The sequence below is a fragment of the Carcharodon carcharias genome, chromosome 21 (assembly GCF_017639515.1).
Source record: "Carcharodon carcharias isolate sCarCar2 chromosome 21, sCarCar2.pri, whole genome shotgun sequence".
Lineage (NCBI taxonomy): Eukaryota > Metazoa > Chordata > Chondrichthyes > Lamniformes > Lamnidae > Carcharodon > Carcharodon carcharias.
Genome location: NC_054487.1, coordinates 14,294,299 through 14,319,357, shown reverse-complemented (window position 1 = coordinate 14,319,357; position 25,059 = coordinate 14,294,299). Strand labels below are relative to the sequence as shown.

General features: G+C 43.5%; 1 protein-coding gene across 2 annotated transcripts in view; it reads left to right on the top strand.

Annotated features, from left to right (window-relative positions):
* si:ch211-1e14.1 (UPF0606 protein KIAA1549) overlaps positions 1–25,059 on the top strand; it is a 325,462-nt gene that overhangs the window by 278,135 nt on the left and 22,268 nt on the right. The window contains exons 13-18 of one of the 2 annotated variants that reach the window (XM_041215469.1): positions 9,604–9,809; positions 10,662–10,885; positions 11,802–11,946; positions 13,406–13,711; positions 20,377–20,429; positions 24,174–24,301. In XM_041215469.1, the coding sequence (XP_041071403.1) occupies positions 9,604–9,809; positions 10,662–10,885; positions 11,802–11,946; positions 13,406–13,711; positions 20,377–20,429; positions 24,174–24,301 (1,062 nt within the window). The remainder of the gene's footprint in view (positions 1–9,603; positions 9,810–10,661; positions 10,886–11,801; positions 11,947–13,405; positions 13,712–20,376; positions 20,430–24,173; positions 24,302–25,059) is intronic. The other variant, XM_041215470.1, reaches the window with a different exon arrangement.

Genomic DNA, 25,059 nt, shown 5'->3' with positions numbered 1-25,059 from the left:
CAGTTGATGCCACAGCCACTGAAAATCAACACTCTGAAAACTGATACCTCAGAGCCCAACTTTATGAATAAGAAAATAGTTATCTTCCCTGGAAACCAAACAGCAGTCAAGTTCATTTCAAGACTTTTGAAGGTGTAGGTGTTCGACTGCTTGGTGGTGGTTACCACAGTTCCTGGAGTCGATATTTAAAACTGTCAAAGAAAAACCTGCTTGTTTTTGGAATTTGGTAAATGTTTAAAAAAGTATGCTGGCACCCTCTGTTGGTTTGATGTTGTTATTGAAATTAACAAGTTTAAATTAAAGCAATTGCTTGAAACCCATATTATTCTCAGTCCAAGTGTAACCACAAAGAAACCTTGATGGGAAACAGTTTGACTTCATAGACCACTTGGATGTGCACTGTTAAGCCCTAAGAATCAAGGATGAACCTTAAATAATTTGGCATTTGTTAATGTAGTTAAACTTGCACAGCCTCTCTCAGTAGTCTGCTTTCAACAAAAAAGCAGTTCCACAAGCAGATCCATGTCTTGCTTGAATTGAATCTTCCTCTCTCATTCATGACCTGAACAGGATAATGCAAGTGAATCCTCAGTATTTGAATCAGAGGCAGTATTTTCCTGTCCAGTGTGAAAGATGTCAGACTAAACAGGCTTGAACTGACAGATTTATTTGCAGGGTATTTGATTACACATTGACCATGTAACATTGAGATGATAATACAGTTACCATCTTAATGGATGAGATCAGTCTGCAAAAATGAAATTATAGCTTCTAGTTCATGCTTTTAAACAACTTTATCACGCTCCCGATATGTATAGGCAAGATATTAAAACTTAAAATGAAACCTTCTTAAAACGTCCTGGAAACCTGACTCTTGCTGGTGCCTGGATCAGAAATCCTGGTGCTCACTGGTCTCCTGACATGAAGTCCTGACTCCCACTGGGTGGGGTGTGATTTTCTGAACTGCTGAAGATGAGTATAGTTTTGTAAATTTCATTGGGAGCCATGGACCCCATAACAATCACTTATCCTGTGGGGTCTCTAACTTGAGCTCTAATTTTGTTCACTTGTTGTGGATCTATCAGTTTGTCTCCTTTCCACTAGGCAGCTCTGAATGGAATGCAGCTGATTACCTCTCAGCACCTTCGCTTATCTTAGTAAGGCTCCCACGTTCAAGTTAATCAGGGAGCCAATGCAAAGCTGACTGTCCCAGAGAAGTTGAGTTATTTGCAATGTACACAGATCGCTCCGTCAGTGAATACTGTGGTGAAGTTACTCTCAATCAGTTCCTTGACCATTCTATAAACATTGCTCTCAGTGGAATGAATGGAGCCTCTCTGGGACATACTGGACTTTGCCCAGTCAATATCATTACTTGCAGGGAGTGGAGAAAAGGAGACTTGAAATGTGTAAAAAATGTGATGCTTTTAAGATTTTGAACAATGGTCCTCTGTAGGCAAGTATCATAGGGATTATGTTACTGGACTAGTTCCAGAGGCCTGGACTAATGATCCAGAGACATGAGTTCAAATTCCACCGTGGTAGGTGGGGCTTTAAGTTCAGTTAATAAATAAATCTGGAATAATCAGTTATGGTGACCATGTAACTACCAAATTGGCTCACTCTTGTGCTTTAGGGAAGTAATTATCCTTACCCAGTCTGGCCTATAGTTTTTTATATAATCATTCATGGGATGTGGGTGTCGCTAATGCAGCCAGCATTTATTGTCCATTACAAATTGCCCTTGAGAAGGTGGTGGTGAGCTGCTGCTTTGAACCGCTGCAGTCCATGTGGTGTAGGTACACCCACAGTGCTGTTAGGGAAGGAATTCCAGGATTTTAACCCAGCGACAGTGAAGGAATGGTGATTATATTTCCAAGTCAGGTGAGTGGCTTAGAGGGGAACTTCCAGGTGGTGGTGTTCCCATGTGTCTGCAGCCCTTGTCCTTCTCTATGGCAGCAGTCGTGGGTTTGGAAGGTGCTGTCTAGGGAGCCTTGGTGAGCTCCTGCAGTACATCTTGTAAATGGTAGACACTGCTGCCGCTGTGCAGGGAGTGAACGTTTGTGGATGGGACGCCAATCAAGCAGGCTGCTTTGTCCTGGATGGTGTCGAGCTTCTCAAGTGTTGTTGGAGCTGCACTCATCCAGATGAGTGGAGAGTATTCCATCACACTCCCAACTTGTGCCTTGTGGATGGTGGAAAGGCTATGGGGAGTCAGGTGGTGAGTTGTTTTCCACAGGATTCCTAGCTTCTGACCTGCTCTTGTAGCTACATTATATGGCTAGCCCAGTTCAGTTTTTGGTCAATGGTAACCCCCAGTATGTGGATAGTGGGTGATTCAGCAATCATAATGAGATAGTGGGCAATGGTTAGATTCTCTCTTATTGACAATGGTCATTGCCTGGCCATTGTTTGGCACGAATATTGCTTGCCACTTGTCAGCCCAAACCTGTATTGTCCAGGTCTTGCTGCATTTGGATATGGACCACTTCAGCATCTGAGGAGTCGTAAATTGTGCTAAATATTTTTCAATCATCAGCGAACATCCCCACTTCTGACCTGAGGTCATTGATGAAGCAGCTGAAGATTGTTGGGCCTAGGACACTACCCTGAGGAACTCCTGCAGTGATGTCCTGGAACTGAGATGATTGACCTCCAACAACCACAGCAATCTTCCTTTGTACTAGGCATGACTCCAACCAGCGGAGAGTTTTCCCATTGATTCCAGTTGAGTCCAATTTTGCTAGGGCTCCTTGATGTCACACTCTGTCAAATGCTGCCTTGATGTCAAGGGCAGCCATTCTCGCCTCCCCTTTGGAGTTCAGCTCTTTTGTCCATGTTTGAAGCAAGGCTGCAATGAAGTCAGGAGCCGAGTGGCCCTGGCAGAACCCAAACTGAGCATCAATGAGCAGGTTATTGCTCGCTGCAATTGAGCATACATAACTTTGTAGTGTCTTTTAATGAATATCACTTCCTAATACAGTTTTCAGTCACTTTCAATGAAGAAGTTAATACCTCTCCCTGACATTAGACAAGGGCCAGGTAACTAATATGGGTCAGCTAGACATCGCATGAATGTGTGGCTCACAAAAGGAGGTGATCACAGAATAGGAACTTGGATCATGCTTGCAATAAGAGGCCCCATAAATGCATATGCACGACACTTTCAAATGATGGGACTATTGTCATGAACAGCAAATATATTTACAAAGGTGCATGATATATACAGTGACTGAACATCCATAACCCAAAAGTGATATCAAAGTTCCTTAGTCTTTTGAACCCTACGCTTTGGTGCATCCCTAACATCTGCAAAAGAGGTGGAGGCAGCCTGTTGATTGTTGTCTTTGATGACTTTGGTGGGTGTTCTCTGGAGCCTTGAGGCCTGAAGGACACTGATCTGCTTTGGGTCTCCAGCTGCGAGGCAAGTGCAACCTCTTCGCCTTGTGCAGTTGGAGGTGATGGGGTCACAGGCAGAGAGGATTGGGATCGGCTGGACACTTGCGAAGTCACCTGAGTGGATAGCCCCGGGGTGTCCAGCTGTTGGTCCTCCCTTTTGTGGGTTGCCAAGGGCCCCTGCCTGATTCCTTAAGGGGAAGGGGCACCTGGAGGGAGGTCGAAGTGCCTGGACCCCTCTTGCCTAGCCACTGATGGATCCCACCATGCCTGTAGCGATAGTAAGGGTCTGAGAGCAAATCTGGTAGAACCTGCTGGACCAAGGTGTCCAGGACGGCTGCCACCCTTCCCATGGAGACCGTGAGGTGCTTGCATGTCGGAGCCATGACATTAGACAGAACCCAGATGGACTCTTCCATCCTTCGCTCTAGTCTGTTGACTGATTCTCACACCTCTGCATGATGTATTGTTGCCTGTCTTTGCATCTCCAGCATATTAGCAACATCCACTTCCAGAGGCTCACCTGACTCAGACTCGGCCGGTGGCTGTTCTCCAGCAGTCCTCCGAGTGCTGGAGATCTGGGCTGTCACTGCTTCCATGTCAGTGAAGTGTTCCCCAGCGTGTGACCCTGCACCTAATCTAGTATGACCTACTGAGATATGTGTCTCTGCGCTCGTGGAGGGTGCAGCTGAATGCTGAGACAGGCCTTTTTCAAATGGATCCTCAGCATCCTTCTCAAAGGTGGCTTGGCGGGGGGTCTGGGCTTATGTTGCCTGTGTTGGTCTGTCTGGACCTGCTGCCTGTAAGAGAGAGAAGATAGATTTAGTTCTTGAGCAGACTGAATACAATATTGCATGTCACTCACTGTGAATGTCAGAATGGTTCATTCGCACTGGTTTACTGGGAGAGGCCAATCCTGCCTTCTCCATAGAAGCGTTCTCTGTCCCTGCCCGCTAACTCAGTGGCATCCTCCTCAAACTTGGAGAGATCCTGGATGTCCCTCCTCCAGCTTGGGATATCTCTCTCTTGTTTTGGGCAAACTTGCCTGCATGAAGACAAAAGGATGGAATGTGATTAGAGGGGATGGAACAGAGGTTGGGAAGCATGCATGTCTGCTGTGTGTGCTGAGCCTTCCCCAGTGAAGGTTGGGGATAGTGTTTGTGCAAGATGATAGCTGCTGGTCAATGCTGATATCAACCCCGCTGATATTTTGTGAGATCCTTGAGCTGAGTGACGCTTTGAGTGCATAATACCATTCTAAGAGTGTACTTTTGGTTGAATGATGACTTACCCTGAGGGTGTGGATGAGATCATTCATCCTCTTCCTGCACTGGATGGCCTTCTGGAAAGGGAAATCAGACCGTGAACCCTGCCTCCACAGTGTCTGATTTGCCATGAGGAGCAGGATAGCTGCCACACTCTCCGAACTCCCCTTGGGGGTCAATGAGAGGCTGAAGACCCTATGTTTACATCTCTATCATAATCAATGTGCCACTGTCATCAGCGCACACACCTTGACCTTAGATTCTGACCATTCAGTAAAGGAGGTTCTACTCTGATCTCAATGGCACCCTTATTTCCGTCCCCAGGAACGACCAAGTCATGTCCTGGGTGACTTTAATGCCCGAATAGGACATGACCACGAAATCTGGAGTGGAACTATTGGCAAGAATGGCATGGCGAAGGCCAATGCCAACGGCGTCCTACTCTTGACCAAGTGCTTCCAATATGGTCTGATTGTGATGAACGCCAAAAGAACCAGCTCAAGATTACACGGAGGCACCCGAGGTCAGGGCATTGGCACCTCCTGGGCTACATTGTTGTCCGAGGCAGAGACCTGAGGGACATGCTTGTGACAAGGTCCAAGAAGGACCCTGAATATTGCTGGACAGACCATCAACTAGTGCGCTTGGTGAGGAACATCCGCCTGCCACCAAGACACTAGAGGACCCAAAAATCCACCAGGTGAAAGCTGAATGTTGCAGCATTGAAGGACCTGTCAGTGATGGGCACTTGCGCCAATGCACTGTGCAACTGGGCCTGGAATGGGAAGAGTTCCAGGCCCAGTTGCACAGTGCATTGGAGCAGGTGCCCACCACTAATGCCATTTCCGTCCAGGCATACTGGGAACAACTCAAGTCTGCTGTCCTAGACACTTGCGCACAGACTTTCCGTGTTTGCACCACGACGGAACCAGGACCAGTTTGATGCCAATGACACTGTGATCCACAATCTCCTCGAGCGGAAGTGAGCGGCACTCATTGCCAGGCAAAGTCTCCCATGTCCACGGCGAATGATGGCAGTCTACCACAAACTGAAGGCTGAGGTCCAGCAACGTATTTGATACATGAAGAACCACTGGTGGGTGGAGAAGGTGCACAAGATTCAGGCCTACGCTGACCAGCACGACATGTGCATCTTCTTCCAGGGTCCCAAGATGATCCATGGACCCTGCTTGACCAGACAAAACCCACTCTGATCACATAACAGCTCCCGGCTTCTTGTTTGATGGAGTGCTTTGAACTGCTTCTCAATCAGGACTCCACCATATCAGAGGAAACTCTCCAAGCCGTCCCACAACACCTTGTGGAGGATCCCCTTGGCAATCCACCAACCATCAATGAAATGAGCTTAAGTGGGCCATCCAACAGATGAAACCCAACAAAGCTTGTCGGCTCGACAGTATACCCGCGGAGGTCTACATGCTGGCAGCTATCACCTCATGTCATGACACCACCAGTTTATCCTCTGCCTCTGGGATGAAGAGGACATCCCCCAGGATGTCAAGAACGCGACTATCATCAAGAATGCGACCATCATTATTATCCACAAGATGGGGGACAAATCTGAATGTGAAAGCTACAGGGGGATTTCTCTCCAGTCCATCATGGGTAAGACCCTGGCCCTAATCCTCCTGAACCACCTTTGTCCAGTTGTTGAGGAGATCCTCCCGGAAACCCAGTGTGGCGTCTACATCCTGGGTACTGCAGACATGGTCTTTGTGGCTAGACAGATCCAGGAAAACTGTCAGGAGCAAAATCAAGAATTGTCCCTCTCCTCCATCGACCTGACCAAGGCACTTTATTATTTAAATTGCGAAGCTCTATGGATCGTCCTCCAGCGCTTTGGTTGCCCGTTGAAGTTTGCCACCATCCTGAGACTCCTGCATGACAACAAGACCACCACCATCCTGAGTGGAGGATCTAAACTGACACCTTTCACATCTGACCAAGGTGCAACAAGATTGTGCGATTGCCCCCACCTTGTTCACTATTTACCTTACAATCATCGGCTACCTTATCCGAGGTGACCCACCACCTGGTGTCAGCATTCAATATCACCTGGATGGGAAGCACTTCAACCTTGGTGGAAAAGACAAAACTCACCACCATAGACATCTACGACCTTCAATTTACGGGTGACTGCTGAGTGATGGCTCACTCTGTACAAGACATGCAAAGGGCGCTTGACCTAGTCAACACCTCCTTTTAAGAAGCTTGGCCTGTCCTTAAACATCTCCAAGACGAGGGTCCTTCAACCTTGCCCTGGTAAGTTGAGCATCCCCCCCGTGCCATCCACGTGGATGGGGTGGCTCTGGAGTTTGTGCAGCATTTCCCTTACCTCGGCAGCCACCTCTCCCAAGGGGCTACCATTGATGAAGAAGTCTAACACTGAGTTAACTGTGCTAGCACTGCTGCCTTCAAGCTATGCCAATGTGTCTTTGACTACAGGGACCTTTGCAAATTAACAAAGGTTCTGGTTTATAGGCCATTATGTTGACCACCCTCCTCTACTGCAGCAAAACATAGACTGTCTGCCAACACCACATTAAGATCCTTGAGAGCTTCCATGGTGGTGCTTGCGGCAAATCCTGGGGATAAAATGGGAGGACTGCCATACTAACGCGAGAGCCTCCCATGATACTGCGTCTACCAGCATTAAAGCCCTATTCCTGCCACATCAACTCTGATGGATGGGCCATTGCGCCTGGATGCCCGAAAACCACCTCCCTTGGCAGGTTCTATACTCATAGCTCTCCATTGGCCAACACTCAAAGGGTGGCCAAAGAAAAAGGTATAAGGATATGCTCAAGGTCACCCTAAACACCACTGACTGGGAGGAGAATGTTGCTGCTTGCTTGACATGGCACCACCTGGTCCATCAAGACGCAAGCCTTTTTGAGGCTCAGCGACTCGAGAGCGAGGCAGAACAGCGGTGCCAGAGGAAGGAGAAGGAAGCCAATCCGGGGCTGCGATTTCCACTCCACTGAGCAACAATGTGTCCCCAGTGCAGAAGAATATGTGGATCCAGAATTGGGCTCCTCAGCCACCTGAAGTCTCACCAAGCCTGATGAATGTCATCCTCCATTCACCGCTGACAGCACTGGATGGCATTTCTTGGGCGGGTGCCTGTGGAGCTGACCTCCCCTGCAACTGCCTCCCAGGCTGGCAAGGTGAAGTTGGTGGACTGCCTGGAACCATCTCTCAGGTAGAGGAAATCTCTCTGCTGGCACACACCATGAATAAGGGCCTCAAGGGAATCATTGCTGAACCTTGGCGCTGCCTTATTTTTCTTTGGAGCCACTTCAGCCTTGGGCATCTATACAGCTGCAAATTGTAATGTGTGTTCGGCTGGCATTTATAAATGGCGCCAGGACCTTCGACCCCATTAGGTTACGGCAGGGCAGATGAATCACCATGTGACTCGGTGAGCTACTCACCAATGTATAATTAATAAGCTTCCAAGCGTAAGATCGGGTGTGATTTCCTGACCTACCGATCAGCAAGAAACTCGCTGCTAATCCTGTTTGCCACTGCACTTAGTCCCTGGAGTGGAAAATTTCACTCTTTGTATCCTCCTCACAACTTGCTTTCCTAGCTATTTTTGTATCATCAGCAATTTTGGTTACTATGCATTCAGTTCCTTCATCCAAGTCATTAATATAGATGTAAATAGTTAAGGCCCCAGCACTGATCCATGTGACATTTCAGTAGTGACAGTTTACCAAGTTGAAAATTGCCCATTTATCTTCACTCTGTTTCCTGTTAGTTAGCCAATCCTTTACGCACTCTAAAATGTCACCACCAACACCATAACACCTTATCTTGTAACGTTTTACATGGTACCTTATCGAATGCCTTTTGGGAATTCAAAAAAACTGCATCCATTGGTTTCCCTTTGTACACTTTGCTTGTTATGTCCTCAAAGAATTCTAATAAATTAGTCAAACATGATTTCACTTTCACAAAACCATGTTGACTCTGCCTGATTGTATTATGATTTTCTAAATGTCCTGCTATTACCTCCTTAATAATGGAATCCTGCATTTCCCAAATGACAGATGTTAGTCGAACTGGCCTGTAGTTTCCTACTTTATATTGCTATCCATTCCTGAAACTAGAAAATTATGGAAGGTTACAACCACTGCATCCACCATCTCTGCAGCCACTTCTTTTAAGACCTGCTCTGTTCTTATACTCTTAGTAATTTGCTTCCTGTTGTAGTCACCCAATTAAAATTTTTAATTTATCAGTTTAAACTTTAGGGAGAGAAGATGAAAAATACTCACCAACCAATCACTTGTCTCTTTGAAATCACACTAAGGTTTTTTTTCAAACATAGTCAGTGGGCTCTGAACCTAGGCACACCCCTCTAGCCTCGCTCTGTTCTCAATCTCGGTGCTGCTCTGCCACTCTTCTCTCACTGCTGGCCTCTTCTTGCAGCTAAGGGCAATTAGGGATGGGCAATACATACTGGCTTTGCAAATGGCAATCTCATCCTGTGAGTAAATTTAAAAAAAAAACAGCATTGAAGTCTGATATTGTCCTCTTGGTTTCAAAATGTGTGATAAGAACAGGAGTAGACCATTCAGCTCCTCAAAAATCTTCTGCCATTCTGTTTGATCATGGCTGAAACTCATTCTCTGGACTATTAGTCCAAGCCTACAGATGCTAGTCCAACCACAGAATCACTGAACTGCAGTACCATATGGCACCTCAACCTACGTTGCACGGATTTGTGGCTGGCAAAGTGGAGTTGAAGCAGAAGATTGATCATGATCATATTGAATGATGAGAAGCCAGATGGTCTACTCCTTCTATTTCTTATATTCTCGTGTTTTTATGATTATGGGTTCCCATTGTCATTTGTTCCATGTTAGTTTGATTCAGGGGTATTCTGTAGACTAACACCCACAATCTGTTCTAGGACCTGCTCAGTTAAGCAGGACTGATGAGCAGCCTTCATCGGCTTCAATCTTCGACCATGTTGACAGGATGTCACGCCCTTCTGAGGCAAGCAAGCGGCTACCAAGCAAGATTCAGCTCATAGCCATGCAACCAATTCCAGCACCTCCTTTACAGAATCCATTGCTTCCCGAACGAGTTGCCGAAGCAAACAAACTAAATAAAGAGGTGAGAGTTTTTATAGATTCCCTAGAGGTGGCACAGGATTTAACAGTGTGATGTACATTTGAACCTCATTCAAGAGTAGAAAAAGGCAAAAGGTCTTCCTCCATAGATCATGTTAATACGTGTCTCTAACTCACTGAAGGCGCTTCACACAATTAATTTCTTCAAACTCCAGTGATTATTGCTATGTGAGTAAACCCAGCTGTCATTTCACAAAATATGCTTAAACTGTGGACTAAGGTAAACAAAACACAGCTATTGAGGCCCCATAATGAGATGAATTAAGAAAGATAGATATTCAAAACAATGGGAACAAGCAAGGAATAAGGACTGGTCCATATAACACCGTTCTATCTACTGAATATCTTGAGCATAGAAATTATATGCATAATGACCTGCTATGTTGAAGTGTCTTGGGTGTGGGAGTGGGAGCTTTGAATGGTGGTACCTAATACTCTTAATATAATTCTCTCAACCACAGTAAAGAACCTGCAAATGCACGCACACACTCCCCCTTTTAAAGACAGTTTTACATCTGTGATGTCTTGTCAATAAAAGGACATAGGGTAGAACCTCTGTTTCATGAGACTGGCCCAGGAGTGTTAACAATTCATTTTATGACCTGTCAACAGAGCTGCTGTTAAAGCTGAATGTACTGAGCTAGATTGGCTCCCTCAGAATTGCACATCTCCTCCTTCGGCCCAGAGCAGCAAATTAAAGGAATAGTTTGTGGTCATGCATTGAAGCACCGTTCGTCAGGAGCACTTTTAGAGACCTTTGGTACCAATCCATTAGGGTGCCAGAGAATAATATCAAGCTGTAAATAAATAAAATCTCTTCAATCCCCTTCTCCAGGTTCAGAGAGCTTTGAGACAGAAATCCGAAATTGAGCATCACCGCAATAAGATCAGACTGCGAGCCAAAAGGAAAGGACACTATGACTTCCCCATCATGGATGAAGTTGGTACCGTTGACACCAAGGAAAGGCGCAGAGCCTACCGCAGGGCACAGGTTCACATTGATAGAATCCTCGATCCCAGTATTGATGGCCCGTCTGTCCTTGTTGAACCGAGAAAAAGGTCGGCATAAAATAAAAACAAAATGCTCGGCAGATCTGGCAGCCTCCGTGGAGAGAGAAAAAGAGTTAAAGTTTCAGGTCTATGACCTGATGAAAGGTCATCAGTCTGAAATGCTAACTCTGTTTCTCTCTCCACGGAGCTGCCAGAACTGCTGAGTATTTCCAGCATTTTGTGTTTTTATTTCCAATTTCCTGCAACCGTGATATTTTGCTTTTGTGCTTGGGCATAAACTATTTCCGGAAGCAGTACATGGCCATTTAAGACATTTCCTTGACGTGGAATTTTCTGTGAACAAAAATGTAGGAAGGTGAGCACATCAATCTTTTGAATCAGAGATAAAATTATCAGTTATAGTACTGGGAACCAACTGTTGACCAGTATCATTGTATTGACAGTTTGATGGCACAAACTAAATTTACTGACTAGGTAAGCCTGAAGCTACCAGCATACTCAAATTTGCACCATGACATACTTAAGAATATATGTGAACTATGATGTGATTTTCAAGATGTACAATAATACATTATTAATTCCTTTACACAGTTTTTCAATATTGATTATTTGAACATGGGTACAAGTATTGTTAAAATGATGAAAACACCGAAGATTGTGTGCATTCTTGCCCCAAGACCACATTGGCTCCATTACCTTCAGTGTCCTCTTGCTCCCAGCCATTGCCCATTGCATTCTCTCTCAGTCCAGATATCTTACTGTAGGAATCCATGCACAGCTACCATAAATCTTCAAGAATAATTTGCAATTTTTCCTATAACTTGCAGCTGAAAATTTAGTTATATATTACATACTTGGATTAATTATACATTTTTATGGATTTATAGCTATGTTGTTGATTTCAATCTCTTGACTTGGATGCAGTAGATAATTTACAATGAGACTTGTCCCTTCTTCCCTCTAGTTATCGTGCTAAAAGGTCTCCAAGACAGAGGAGGAGGCATCAGGTCAATGGCAGCATGATGGATGCAGAAAAAGATAGGTTGATAACCACGGACAGTGATGGGACCTACAAAAAACCACCTGGTGTGAACAATACAGCTTATGTTGTAAGTATGGAAGAACCATAATTATATCTCCCTTGTGCTTTTGTGCCTTAAGGATGCCTACTTTTTCTCCCTACTGCTTATTAAAGTCGATGCATCATCTCCAGGTTAGAGGACAGACAGATTGGCTCCAAGATTGTTGTCTAGCCCTTACACCTATCCTATATCTCTTCCTACTTTCAGAGACCTCCTCATAACCCATCTTTGACAAGTCTTTCACCACCACTTATTCTCTTGCTTCCTATTCATGTTCTTCTCTACCTCGTTTATAAAGCATTTTAGGATATTTTACTATGTTATGAATTCTGTGTATGGGTTAGTTTTAACTAGTTATGCTAAGATTACTGGAGAGCATGCAAGAACGACTTGAATCAAGTTTTGTCTTTCTCCCCAATTCACCTCTCTATTATAGCCCATTCAAGATCTATATTGGTAATGTCAGGAGGAAGCCCATGGTCAATTATTTGGAATTGACCAATATGCCCTTCACGTCACACTGCTCTACTACAGCTGTTATGTTTCCCTTTGGCTGAAATCTGTGGAATGTTAGTTCTGAAAGATATGTGTACAGAGTAATTTTCAGTCAGATTTAAGCCTTGGTAGAACACATTTTCATTTAATATTGTCTTACTCTCTGTCTTTGACACTGCCAGAGCAATTACGTGAAGTGGATAGCATTCACATGTTGCTCACTGTTATCCGCTCATTGTTGCTACTTTGTACCTATTTATAAGGTGCAAGACAGCCACCTATGCTTTAAATTGTATAATTTGGGCAGTTCTGTTGTACATGGGTTGACTGTCTGAGATCCCAATGGACTGCTAGCCACTCAAACTGTTGCCCAAGTGTGGAGGTGTTGACCACAGTTTCCAACCAGGCTTTCAAGCGAGTGCTTCTGCAGCAAAGGAAAACATTCCATTTCAGAGGAACGGAAGCCCAAATGATGCTGTGCAAACTGAATGTGGATTTTCCTGGGCTAAGGCTGTGCCAGCTGTCCTGGCTGAGAAAATCCACCTTTGAAGACCAGCAAGTGTGTAGGTTGATTTTATTAGTCTTTGTTTAGCACCTCATGTTGAAATGGTTGCAGCCTGGAACTTGCTATGAAATAGATTGCCATTGCAAGCCACCCTACCACTCTGGCACAGCTTGTTGAGGCTCCAGTTAACTTGCAATCACACCAGCTTACAAACTTCCTAAATAGTGAATTGAACCATGTTTGCAAGGCATACTACGAATTTTGTAACATTACTCCGTACTTGCCTCCTTCTGACTACAGACTCATAAAAATTGGGACTCTGAAAGGACTTCATTTTGAATAGTAGGTCAAACACTGGGTTGGGCCAAGAGGTTTTGGGTTAACCTGCCACTGAGCAGTTGGATGCTATTTGCCTTCACTACATGTGTCTCCTTTCATTGCCCCAGCTCCACTGACCTAATCTTGATCTGGTTCTGTGTTTTGCAGTCGGACCCTGACCTGCCTCCGGAGCCTAGACCTCATTCTCCGTCACACACACACCCTCCCCCTCTTGCTCCCCCACCATACATTCCACCACAACCATCCATTGAAGAGGCAAGGCAGCAGATGTACTCTCTGCTCGATGATGCATTTGCTTTGGCAGCTCCAGGTAGTCCTGGAAAAGTCCTGTCAGCAGTCTGCCTTGGTCAGCCAGCCACCAGCACTCCTATCAGGGGAACCAGAGTGTCTGCTAACAGCCACTGGACTCCAGTGTATGAACAACCCCAGAGTCTCAGCAATCCATATGTCACGGTATGTAATATGTTCATACATATGTAAACATTTCCATTATGGCACATAATTCTGAAGTGACATCAGATTCAAATGGGTTTTCTTTCTCATCATTCTCCCAAGCTTTATTTTGGCTTAATTCATTTTCATCCAATATCTTCATCTTAATGCTAATATTGATAATAAAATATAGCTAGCAGCGGTTAAGCGGCAGCGATCTGAGTAAGATTGTGTTTGGGCATGTTTGACGTTGGAGAAGTTGAGTATTACCAGGAACTGGATTGAGGCTGTTCATGCTCAATTCAAGGAAGATCTTTACACGTAGGTGGGAACTTGCATTTTATTAGTCTGATGGAATTCAAACTCAGATTCCAGTGCTGAAGGGCCAGTGTCTAAGTGCATCACTCGGTCCCCAGGCCCTTTGTAATTACAACTAGCCTGATTTGAAATTCTCATTACAAATCATTGATCACACTTAAGATTTCTCAAGAGTAAGATAACCACAACGAGTATATAATACATGACATTCAGTTTTCCGTCATTTATTTAGCCATATGTGCTTACTAACCAACTGAAAATATTTCTATTCTGGAACAAAGGAAGTTCTTTCCATAGGATGATTAAGTATGCTATTACAGTCAGGACAGTTAAAGATCCAAGTCTCCATCTACCTGTTAATTTAGGGCTTTTTATAGCCTTTTTCATCAGCTTCTGACAGAGTTCAGCAACCTTTATTCTTAAACTCATTGCTTCCATTGTTTTTAAAATATTTAAAAATTGCATTTAAAAGTATGGTTGGAGTCCTGACTTCACTGTATAGAGCCTGGGCACTATGTCCAGCCAATGCAGAGTTAAGTCAGTCTGCTAGCTGATGCTGATGTTGCTAATGAAACAGAATGTCACAAACCGAGACCCCCACAGTCTTTTTTTTCTACTTCTCCAGTTACCATTAGGCCTGTAAATTACAGGCAGCACTTGTCTCCAGACCTGAGTGAATACTAGCCTTAAAAGGGCCTCAAAGAGCAATATATGTTGGCTTGTGCTTCAGTTTCCTATTCAAACCATTCAGGTAACACCATGAACCACCATCCTACCACTTGTGGTCATTGGGATTGCAGCACCAGATTAGGTCACCGCATGCAATGTAATGAGACAGGAAACCATTAGTAAATAACGCTTGTTATTGAAAAATAGTCATTACGGGGTTTGCACAGAGATGAATTTGTGAAGCTGGGTGACTTCCATGCTGTGTGAGGTGTGGTATAGCTGGCAAACGTTGAGATTGTGATTTATTGCAGTAGTTGGAAAGATGATGGATGGCTTGGAAATGACAAGGGCTCTTTAGGAGCAAGTGCTCTCTGTACTAGAGCCTAGTGAATTTCTCTTGCAGTTGACAAATGTACTTGCACTGTTGCCTCCTCAGCACCATACTTGAGTTGCTTTTCCAAAGACTTTTGCTGCACTTACTCCTCTTTGAAAGGTGCCTCATGAAGAATACAGCAGACCAATGATGTAGAAAGCTTTGGTGGTAGCTTTTTTTATTTGTTCTTGGGATGTGAGCATTCCGACAAAGGCCAGCATTTATTGCACATCCCTAATTGTTCTTTAGAAGGTGGTGTGTATTTTCTTTATTCATTCACGGAATGTAGGCATCGCTGGCTGGGCCAGCATTTATTGCTCATCCCTAATTGCCCTCGAGAAGTTGGTGGTGAGCTGCTGCCTTGAACCACTGCAGCACATGTGGTGTAGGTACACCCACAGTGCTGTTAGGGAAGGAGTTCCAGGATTTGACCCAGTGTCAGTGAAGGAACAGCAATACATTTCCAAGTCAGGATGGTGAGTGACTTGGAGGGGAACTTCCAAGTGGTGGTATTCCCATGTAGCTCCTCCCTTGTCCTTCTAGATGGTAGCGGTCATGGGTTTGAAAGGTGCTGTCTAAGGAGCCTTGTTGAGTTCCTGAAGTGCATCTTGTAGAAGGTAAACATTGCTACCACCGTGCGTCAGTGGTGGAGGGAGTGAATGTTTGTGGAAGGGGTGCCAGCCAAGCAGGCTGTTTTGTCCTGGATGGTGTCGGACTTCTTGAGTGTCATTGGAGCTGCATTCATCCAGGCAAGTGGAGAGTATTCCATCACACTCCTGACTTGTGCCTATTAGATAGTGGACAGGCTGTAGGGAGTCAGGAGGTGAGCTACTTTCCACTGGATTCCTAGCCTCTGACCTGCTCTTGTGTCCACGGTGTTTATATGGCTAGCCCAATTCAGTTTCTGGTCAATATTTACCCCCAGGATGTTGATAGTGGGGGGATTCAGTGATGGAATGCCATTGAGTGTCAAGGTACGATAGTTAGATTCTCTCTTGTTGGAGATGGTCATTGCCTACCATTTGTGTGGTGCAAATGTTACTCACCACTTGTCAGCCCAAGCCTGAATATTGTACAAGTCTTGCTGCATTTGTACATGGACTGCTTCAGTATCTGAGGAGTCACGACTGGTGCTGAACATTGTGCAATCATCAGCGAACATCCCCACTTCCGACCTTATGATGGAAGGAAGGTCATTGATGAAGCAGCTGAAGATGGTTGGGCCTAAGACATTACCCTGAGGAACTCCTGCACTGATGTCCTGGAATGGAGATGATTGATCTCCAACAACCATAACCATCCTCCTTTGTTCTAGGTATGAATCCAATCAGTGGAGAGTTTTCCCCTGATTCCCATTGACTCCAGTTTTGCTCAGACTCCTTGATGCTACGCTCTGTCAGATGCTGCCTTGATATCAAAGGCAGTCACTCACCCTCTTGAGCTGCTGGAGTCTGTGTGAAGTAGGGGCACCCACAGTGTCTTTTTCTGTAGCAGTTTGACACAACTGATTGACTTGCTTGGCCATTTTGGAGGGCACATTGCTTTGGACCTGGAGTCACGTGTACCTGGTAAGGATGATAGATTTTCACCCCTGAAGGAGAGAATTGAAACATGGGTTTTATGACAATCGGTAGTTTGGTGATCATTATTAAATAGACTTGCATTTATTTCGGATTTATTAATTTGTTGAATTTAAATTCCCCCAGCTGGCATGGTGGGATTTGAATTCATGTCTCCAAGAGCATTAATCTGAACCTCTGGATTACTGCTATTACTACTTTAGGGTGAGGCGATGGCGTAGTAGTATTGTTGCTGGACTAGTAATCCAGAGACCTAGGGTAATGCTCTGGGGTCCCGGGTTCGAATCCCGCCACGGGGGATGGTGGAATTTGAATTAATTAAAAATCTGGAATTAAAAATCTAAAGACCCATCTGGTTTTCCCTTTAGGGAAGGAAATCTGCTGTCCTTACATGGTCTGGCAGGTACATGTGACTCCAGACTCTCAGCTTAAATGCCATCTGAACAAGGGCAATTAGGCGATGCCCATATGCCATGAATAAAAAAAAAACTATATTGCTGTACCATAAGAAATGGGAGCCACAGCAGACCATTCAGCCCCTCGAGCCTGCTCCATCATTCATTATGATCATCTACCTCAACTCACTTTCCTCCCTATATTCCATGATTCCCTGAGAGATCTGTCTATGTCAAACTTGAATATTCTCAACCATCTTGCCTCTACAATCCTCTGAGATAGAGAATTCCAAAGATTTGCAACCCTCCAAGTGAAGAAATTTCTCTTAATCTCTGTCCTAAATGGCCTCTTATCTGGAGGCTGTGCCCCCCAACTGTTTCAATTCCACAGCCGCCCTAGCAAGCCCCTTCAGAATATGGAGCATTTCACCGTGATCACTCATTCCTCTAAACTTCAGAGAGTACAGGTCTAATTTGGTCATCATAGGACAACCCTCTCATTCCAGTGATCAGTCCAGTGAGCCTTTTCTGTACTGTCTCCATTACAGGTATATCATTTTGTAAATATGGAGACAAATTCTGCGCAGTACTCCAGGTGTGGTTTCACAAAAGCCCTGTACAATTGTAGAAAGGCTTCCTGTTTCATGTGCTCCTATCCCTTTACAGTCAAGGCTAAAATGCCATTTGCCTTCCTAATGGCTTGCGTTACCTTCATGCTAAATTTGTATTCTTGCACAAGTACATTCAAGTCTCTCTAAGCATCAAGATTTACAAGTTTCACACTTTTTAAAAAAATATTATCTTTTCCTGCTCTTGAAGCCAAAGTGCATGATACTCCACAAGTTTCCAACTCATTTAACCTGTCCATATAGAATCATAGGATGGTTACAGCACAGAAGGAGACCATTCAGCCTGTCATGTCTGTGCTGGCTCTCTGAAGGAGCAATTCACCTAATGCCACTCCCCTGCTGCCTTCCTGTAGCCCTGCACATTCTTCCTTTTCAGATAAATAGAATCATAAAATAAATAAAATTTTAAATCTGGGCGAATGCTACTTCCATGGTGCACAAATCCTGGAGTGGTTCTTGAGCAAGAACAATGTGACTGACCATACTTTGATTTGAATTTTGGTTGAACTGACTTGGTTCCCTTACTGAACACAACTGTGTTCTCCTATCTCTGAGACTAGCAACTACTAACATTTGTAAGTAGGAGAGATTGTGGATAAGTCATGGCCAAAAACAACTATTATTCCAATCTTTTAGCAGCCTCTTTGTGTCCTGCTCACAGCTTTCATTCCCACCTAACTTTGTATCATCAGCAAACTTAGATCATTTACTCTTGATCTCTTTGTCTACATTTGAATTTTCTCTAGCAGTTTGGTACAATTAACTGAGTGGCTTGTTAGGCCGTTTCAAAGGGCATTTAAGAGTCAACCACATTGTGTGGGTCTGGAGTCACTGATGAGGTAAGCACAACAAATTTTCTTTCATTAGTAAACCCAGTGGGTTTTTGCAACAGTCCAATAGTTTCATGGTCACCATTACTGAAACTAGCTTTTAATTTGCGATTAAATTAATTAACTGTATTTAAATTCCATCAGCTGCCTTGGTGGAATTTTAACCTGGGTCTCCACGGCATTAAGCAGGGCCTCTGGATTACCAGTCCAGTAATATTACTACTAAACTAGCTTACCCATAAAGCTCCCAAAGCCTGTCTACCATCTGATAAGGCACAATTCAAGAGTGTGATGGAATACTCTGCACTTGCTTAGATGCATGTGGCTTCAATGACATCCAAGAAACTTGACACCATCCAGGACAAAGCAGCCCGTTTGATCGGTACCCTATCCACCAACTTAAATATTCAGTCCCTCTGTCACTGATGCACCGTGTGCACAACTCACCAAGGGTCCTTTGACAGCACCTTCCAAACCCATGACATCTACACCTAGACAAGAACAAGGGTTGTAGACATATGGGAACACCACCACCTGCAAGATCCCCTCCAAGCCACACACCATCCTTACTTGGAATTATTTCGTCATTCCTTCACTGTCACTTGGTCAAAATCCTGGAACTTTATTCCTAACAGCACTGTACATCACATGGACTGCAGCGGTTCAAGAAAGCAATTCACCACTATCTTCTCAAGGGCAGTTAGGGATGAGTAACAAATGCTGGCCTTGCCAGCAATGCTGGCATCCCATGAAAGAAAAATATAAAGATTACAGTATATAGATTGTAAATAGCTTAAGTCCAAGCACTGATCCTTGCAGCACAACCAATAGTCACAGCCTGTCAACTTGAAAATGCTCAGTTTATCTTTTTTTTTCTTCACTCCCTATCTGTTAACCAGTCCTCCAGCCATTTTAATATATTACACCCAACTCCTTGAACCCTTACTTTGTGTGTTTAGCCTTTTGTGGTGGCAGCTTATCGTATGCCTTTTTTGAAATCCAAGTAAATCACACCCACAGGTTTCTCTTTATCTATTACTTATATTCTCAAAAAAACTTCAATAAATTTGTTAAACGCCAATTTCCTTTTGTAAAGCTATACTGATTTCTAAGTGTATTGTTAAGATTTCCGTAGTAAGTGATTCCACAATTTTTCCTGATGACTGATGTCAGACTGATGGTCTGCAGTTCCCTGCTTTTTCTCTCCCTTTTTTTTTGAATTGTGGCATTACATTTGCTAACTTCAATCCACTGAGACTGTCTTAGAATCAAAGGAAGTTTGGAAAACCATAACAGTGCATCCACTGTCTCTGCAGTTATCTTGTTTTAGAACCCTAGGATGTTTTAACATCTCCCCACCAGACTTTTATGAGGTGCCCAAAGCTCGACTTCAGTTTGACAATGGATTGGTGGAGGCAAGGTCTACACTGTATTTAAACTCAGCTGGTGCGATAAGAGTCATAAGCTGCAATGGGTGTCTCTGGTCTTGCCAGGAAGCTGCCCCCTCCTTCCAAATTCTTGCATTTCGCGTTGATGTCTGTTCGAATCAGCCAGTTGAACATCTAGCCTACACTTAGTCATTTCTCTTGATGTAAAAAGATAGTTTAATAGCAAGGAACCATAAACACTGTGTCTAAAAGTTGCAGTGGGAGAAAATGGTGACAAACTGATCACAACATAAAATGGCCAGGGTGTTAAACCATTGGTACAGGATGAGGGTGGAGAGGAAGGAAAGGCATGCTAAATGTAGTTAAATTTCATAAGTCATTCAATAGCTTGGGTCTGGTATCTTCTCTTTGCTCCTGAGAGCTGTCACCCAATTTACAAATGGACGGTTAGAGGTTAGAAATGTTATTACTTAAAATCCTAATCTCTCTTTCTTGGTTCCCCAGAGATATGAAGAAACAGGAATGAATCCACCTTCTGGAGCAGGTCACCTGCACAAGTAAGAAATTAACCAGTGGAATTTCAAATTGGAGTGGACAACTCTATTCTGATATTAAGAACACCCAAATTAAGTACATTTGTTTGGAGAGCAATGAGAAAACTAGTCATGAATCTGTCTTTTGGAATCTTGTTTTTTTAATATGGAAACTTGGCACTTAGCCTAACATGCTAAGATATTCATCAAATAAGAAGGATTTAACAGAGGCTGGGAAAATGGCTTGGATCTGCTTTCTCTTAAAGGGCTATGAATTCTGCAGTTTTGAAAATGCTCAGCGCTGTCAATCAGAATTGAATTGTTCAAGGCTTTTATCAGCTATAGGGGGATGACCAAGAATCTTTAATTGTCTCTTCAAAAAAAAAATTTGTCAACCAAGAAAAACTTGCAAAGTGCACTGGTGTAAAATGCAAGTAGTCTCACTTTCGCTCAGTCCAATCTTAATTGGATTTCTCCTCTGATCTTTGGGGTCAGCAACAAAACTTGCCACATGAGAGATAACAATTGGAAAGGATGGGTCTTTGAAGACTGCCTCACTAAATAGGGGAAGACAGGATGAAGACATGGATTAGTGCTAGAACCACTGTGTCTTTTGATTTGAAATACATGACCTGGATATTGGAATACAGAATTAATTTCTAAATTTCGCCGATGATACCAAAATTGGAGGTGTGGCAAACAGGATGATACCAGTCGATGCCACAGGACATAGATTAGCAGAAAGGGCAGACAAGTGGCTGATCGACTTTAATACAGAGATGTGTGAGATGATGCATTTTGGCAGAAGGGATAGGCAGAGTTAATATACACTTAATGGCACAGTTATAAAGATTGTGCAAGGACAGAAGGGCCTGGGGGTTCATGTGCATAGACCTTTGAAGGCAGCAGGTCATATTGAGAGAATAATTGCAAAGCATATAGACTTTTAAGCACCATAAATAGAGGTTTTGAGTGAAAAAGCAGGGAAGTTATGTTGAACCTTTTTCAAGCTTTGGTTTGGCCACAACTAGAGTATTATGCCAAGCTCTGGTCGCCACTCTTTAGGAAGGATGTGATGGTCCTCGAGAGGGCGCAGAGGAGATTTACAAGAATAGTTTCAGTAATGAGTCATTTGAGCTACATGGTTAAGTTGGTGAAGCTGGTTGTTATTCTAAGAACAAAGGAGATTGAGGGGAGTTCTAATGCAGGTGTTCAAGATTATTACAGGTTTCAATAAGGTAGACAAAGAATCATTGGGTGATCGTACAGGAACTAGAAGACACCGATTTAAGCTTTTGGCAAGAGATGTGAGGAAGAACATTTTTACACAGGAAGTGGTAATGACCTGGAACTCGCTGCCTATGAGGGTGGTGAAAGCAGAGGCGATGAATGATGTCAAAAGGAAAGGGCATTTGAGGAAAATAAACTTGCAGGAATATGGGTATGGGCCTGATTGGATTGCTCTACAGCAGGCCAGCATGGACTCAATGGACCATATGACTACCACCTGTGCTGATATAATTCTGTGGCTCTGTGAAGACCTTCCCAGATTATATCATGCTCCTCCTTTTTCCCCAGTGCTGTATCTTGGCAATCAACTGACTGGATGTACTCTGTATCCAGATATCATTCAATTAAGCTGGGTGCTGTCTTCATCAGAAACTTGTGCAGAACTTATGAAGTTCTGGAGCTAAGCTAACAGCAGAGAAAATGGAGTTGTTGAGGCTGAAAAAAGCAATCTGCCTGGAGCACCCAAACTGCTTCGTAAAGCCTCCCTATATATTAGGTTCTTTCTGTTGAAGTGCATTCATTTGCTTAGACTTGATAACCACTGTTCTTGTTTCATGTTGCTTTGCTGTTTTGCTGCAATTAACTTGCTGAGATTTTCTTAAACCTGGATAATGTCTGCTCGCTGTGCCTATTTCCCTAGGAGCATTTCACCATGTGGTGCTTATATACAAGTTCCGGGTATCACTCTAGACGACCCTATGTATTTAAAGGTTGTGGTTGAGAAGGAGCAGAAGCGGCTGAACAGGTGTGTTTGCACTTCAGGCCATCAGTTCACTAATATCCTTTAGGGAAGGAAATATGCTGTGCTTACCTGGTCTGGCCTACATGTGACTCCAGAACCACAGCAATGTGGTTGACTCTTAAATGCCCTCTGAACAAGGGCCATCAGGGATGGGCAATAAATGCTGGCCTAGCCAGTGATGCCCAACTCCCATGGATGAATTAAAAAAAAGTTAGATACTGCCTTTAGACACCACCTGTATGTACGTAGCCACAAGTAGTACGTTAGTATTTATATCTAGAGGGCCCAGGACTTCTGCTTGGTCAGTAGAGGCTCTGTAACTGCAGTGAATGCTGTGACAACCTAGATCTGTAATACAGTGACTTATCAGAAGCCATTTAAGTAATTTTGCTGTGTGTTATGGCTGTGGCTTCACCCTGACTAGAAAAAACACCTTCCATTTCCACTCTGGGCATTCTCCTTCCGTTGCACACTCCATCAGCAAGGATAGAAATCTATCAGGCACGCTGAGATAATATGATCTGATTGCAACACAGTTCAAATGTGCAATGAAGGTGCACACAATGTCTGAAGAGCAGCAAGCTGTCCCCAATGGTTAACATGTTTACAATCTGTTCAACTTCAATGAACTGTGTACACTTCTTAACCCAGACACTATTTTCCATTCATTGCTTACAAGCTTATTTACAGTCTGAACCACATTTTTTATACAGAGTTCCCCTGATTGCACGGCACACTGTGCAAGCCAGCAGATTGATGACTGATTCAGCCAAGGAATTTAACATAGCATTAAGTCAGCTCTACTTTGACTTATTATCTGATATACTCTTACTCAGGCTCGTGAAAAGAAATCATGCCCAGTGGAATTTTGCAAATTTTGCAAAATAGTTTATGGCCTCAAATCTCAGATATTTTTGTTCTGGGCCTAATGGCTCAGTGAGGTGAAGCCATGGTCAACAGAAAGGGCTATTCTCACTGACCTCTACACCTGAATCCTCTTAACTGATCCGAACCTACGAAGTACAAAAGCATGCTGATTCCGAACTTTTATCGCCATATCTGTTAAGCTAATTCCTTTAGGTTTTGTTACTTTCTGGAAAGAACCATCAATAAATGGTGCAATGTCAATGTTTTCAAGCTTGTGTTTGCGAGAGATTCCTCAAAATGTTGACCCTTTCCCATGTAGCCCCCACTGTAATATCCAAAAGTCAGATAATAACTTGAGTCAACAAATGCAGGAAAAAATACAGAGCATAACACACTGGGGAAGAACTTCCAATAGGACTTTCTGAATGCCAAGTGTAACTTTAGCAGAAAATCACCGGAATCCCACAGATAAATGGTGTAAAACAGGTACAAAGGCCAATATCTACCCTTTCATCTTCTCAACTGTAAAACAATCCAACCCTTTCACCCGTCATTCAGGTTCATGCTTTTACACAGCAATTTAAAATGTTTATCAGTTGCAGTTTTATAGTTTCTGAGCTATGCATCTGAGGTGTCAATTTGTGCGATAGTGTTGAATAATCACTTGCACTAAGTTTAAAATTGAGTGTTACTTGAGCTCCAGTTTTTACTGTGGATTGAAGTGAAGCCCTGGTTTACTGCTAATGGTTTTGTTGAGACAGTCTTTGTAATACGGTAAATCCTTCAGTGTAGAATATTGTCTAAGAAGTTTGCTTGTAGCATTGCCAAAATTTTTTTTTTAACTGATTCATGTCGTGTGTTTGATCTAGCCATGGCACTGGATATATCCAGCCAGGAGAGGAGATGAGGAAGGAGCACTCCCAGCAGGAAGCAATATATTCAAACAGGCCTATATATGCTGAAGAATTCCAGACACGATCCTCAGCTCACAATCCAGGTATGAATGTACAATAGTTTGATGACTTTTGAAGCAAATCCATCTCAGTCATTTGCAATGTTCAGTTTCCACATCCTCTGTACTCCTGTTATAGTTTATATACAATTCGCGTTCATCCAGGCTAGTTGCTGTAAGTAATTCCTCTTCAAACCATATGCATTTATTCATTTGCAAACCTATTCAGTGCTCAACTTCATCAGAAACGCAGTGTAACAGATTTGGGTGTGACCCCAAATGGTTATCAATATCTCATTTATTAATAGTTAAATCAAACATTTAAAAGTATCAGATTAGAAAACAATCATACAGAGATCAAAACGATATTAGGCTCTGGGCAGCACTCATAGTTAAGGTGGTGGTTTGGCTGTTTCAAGTTTTCTGACAACTAGGCTATCTTCTGTTAGTTGGGTGGTGTTTGCTGTTATCCTTCCCCCAAGCTCAAAAGACACTGTCCTGCCTCAGGAACTTCACACTTTATACAGTAGAATAGTGGTTATGATAATTGATTAGTAACCAAAAAGCCTGGACTTCTTATTTGGATCCATAGGAGCTGTGGAATTTGAACCAGATTGTTCTAAAAGTCCACCTGGTTCATCAATGTCCCTTAGGGAATGAGATCTGTTCTTACCCAGTTTAGCCTATTGGTAAGTCCAGACCTACAATGATGTGGATGACTCTTAAACTGCCCTCTGAAATGGCCTAACAAGCCACTTTGATTGTATTAAACTTTTGCAAAAATTTCTAAGAAGAAAAGAATG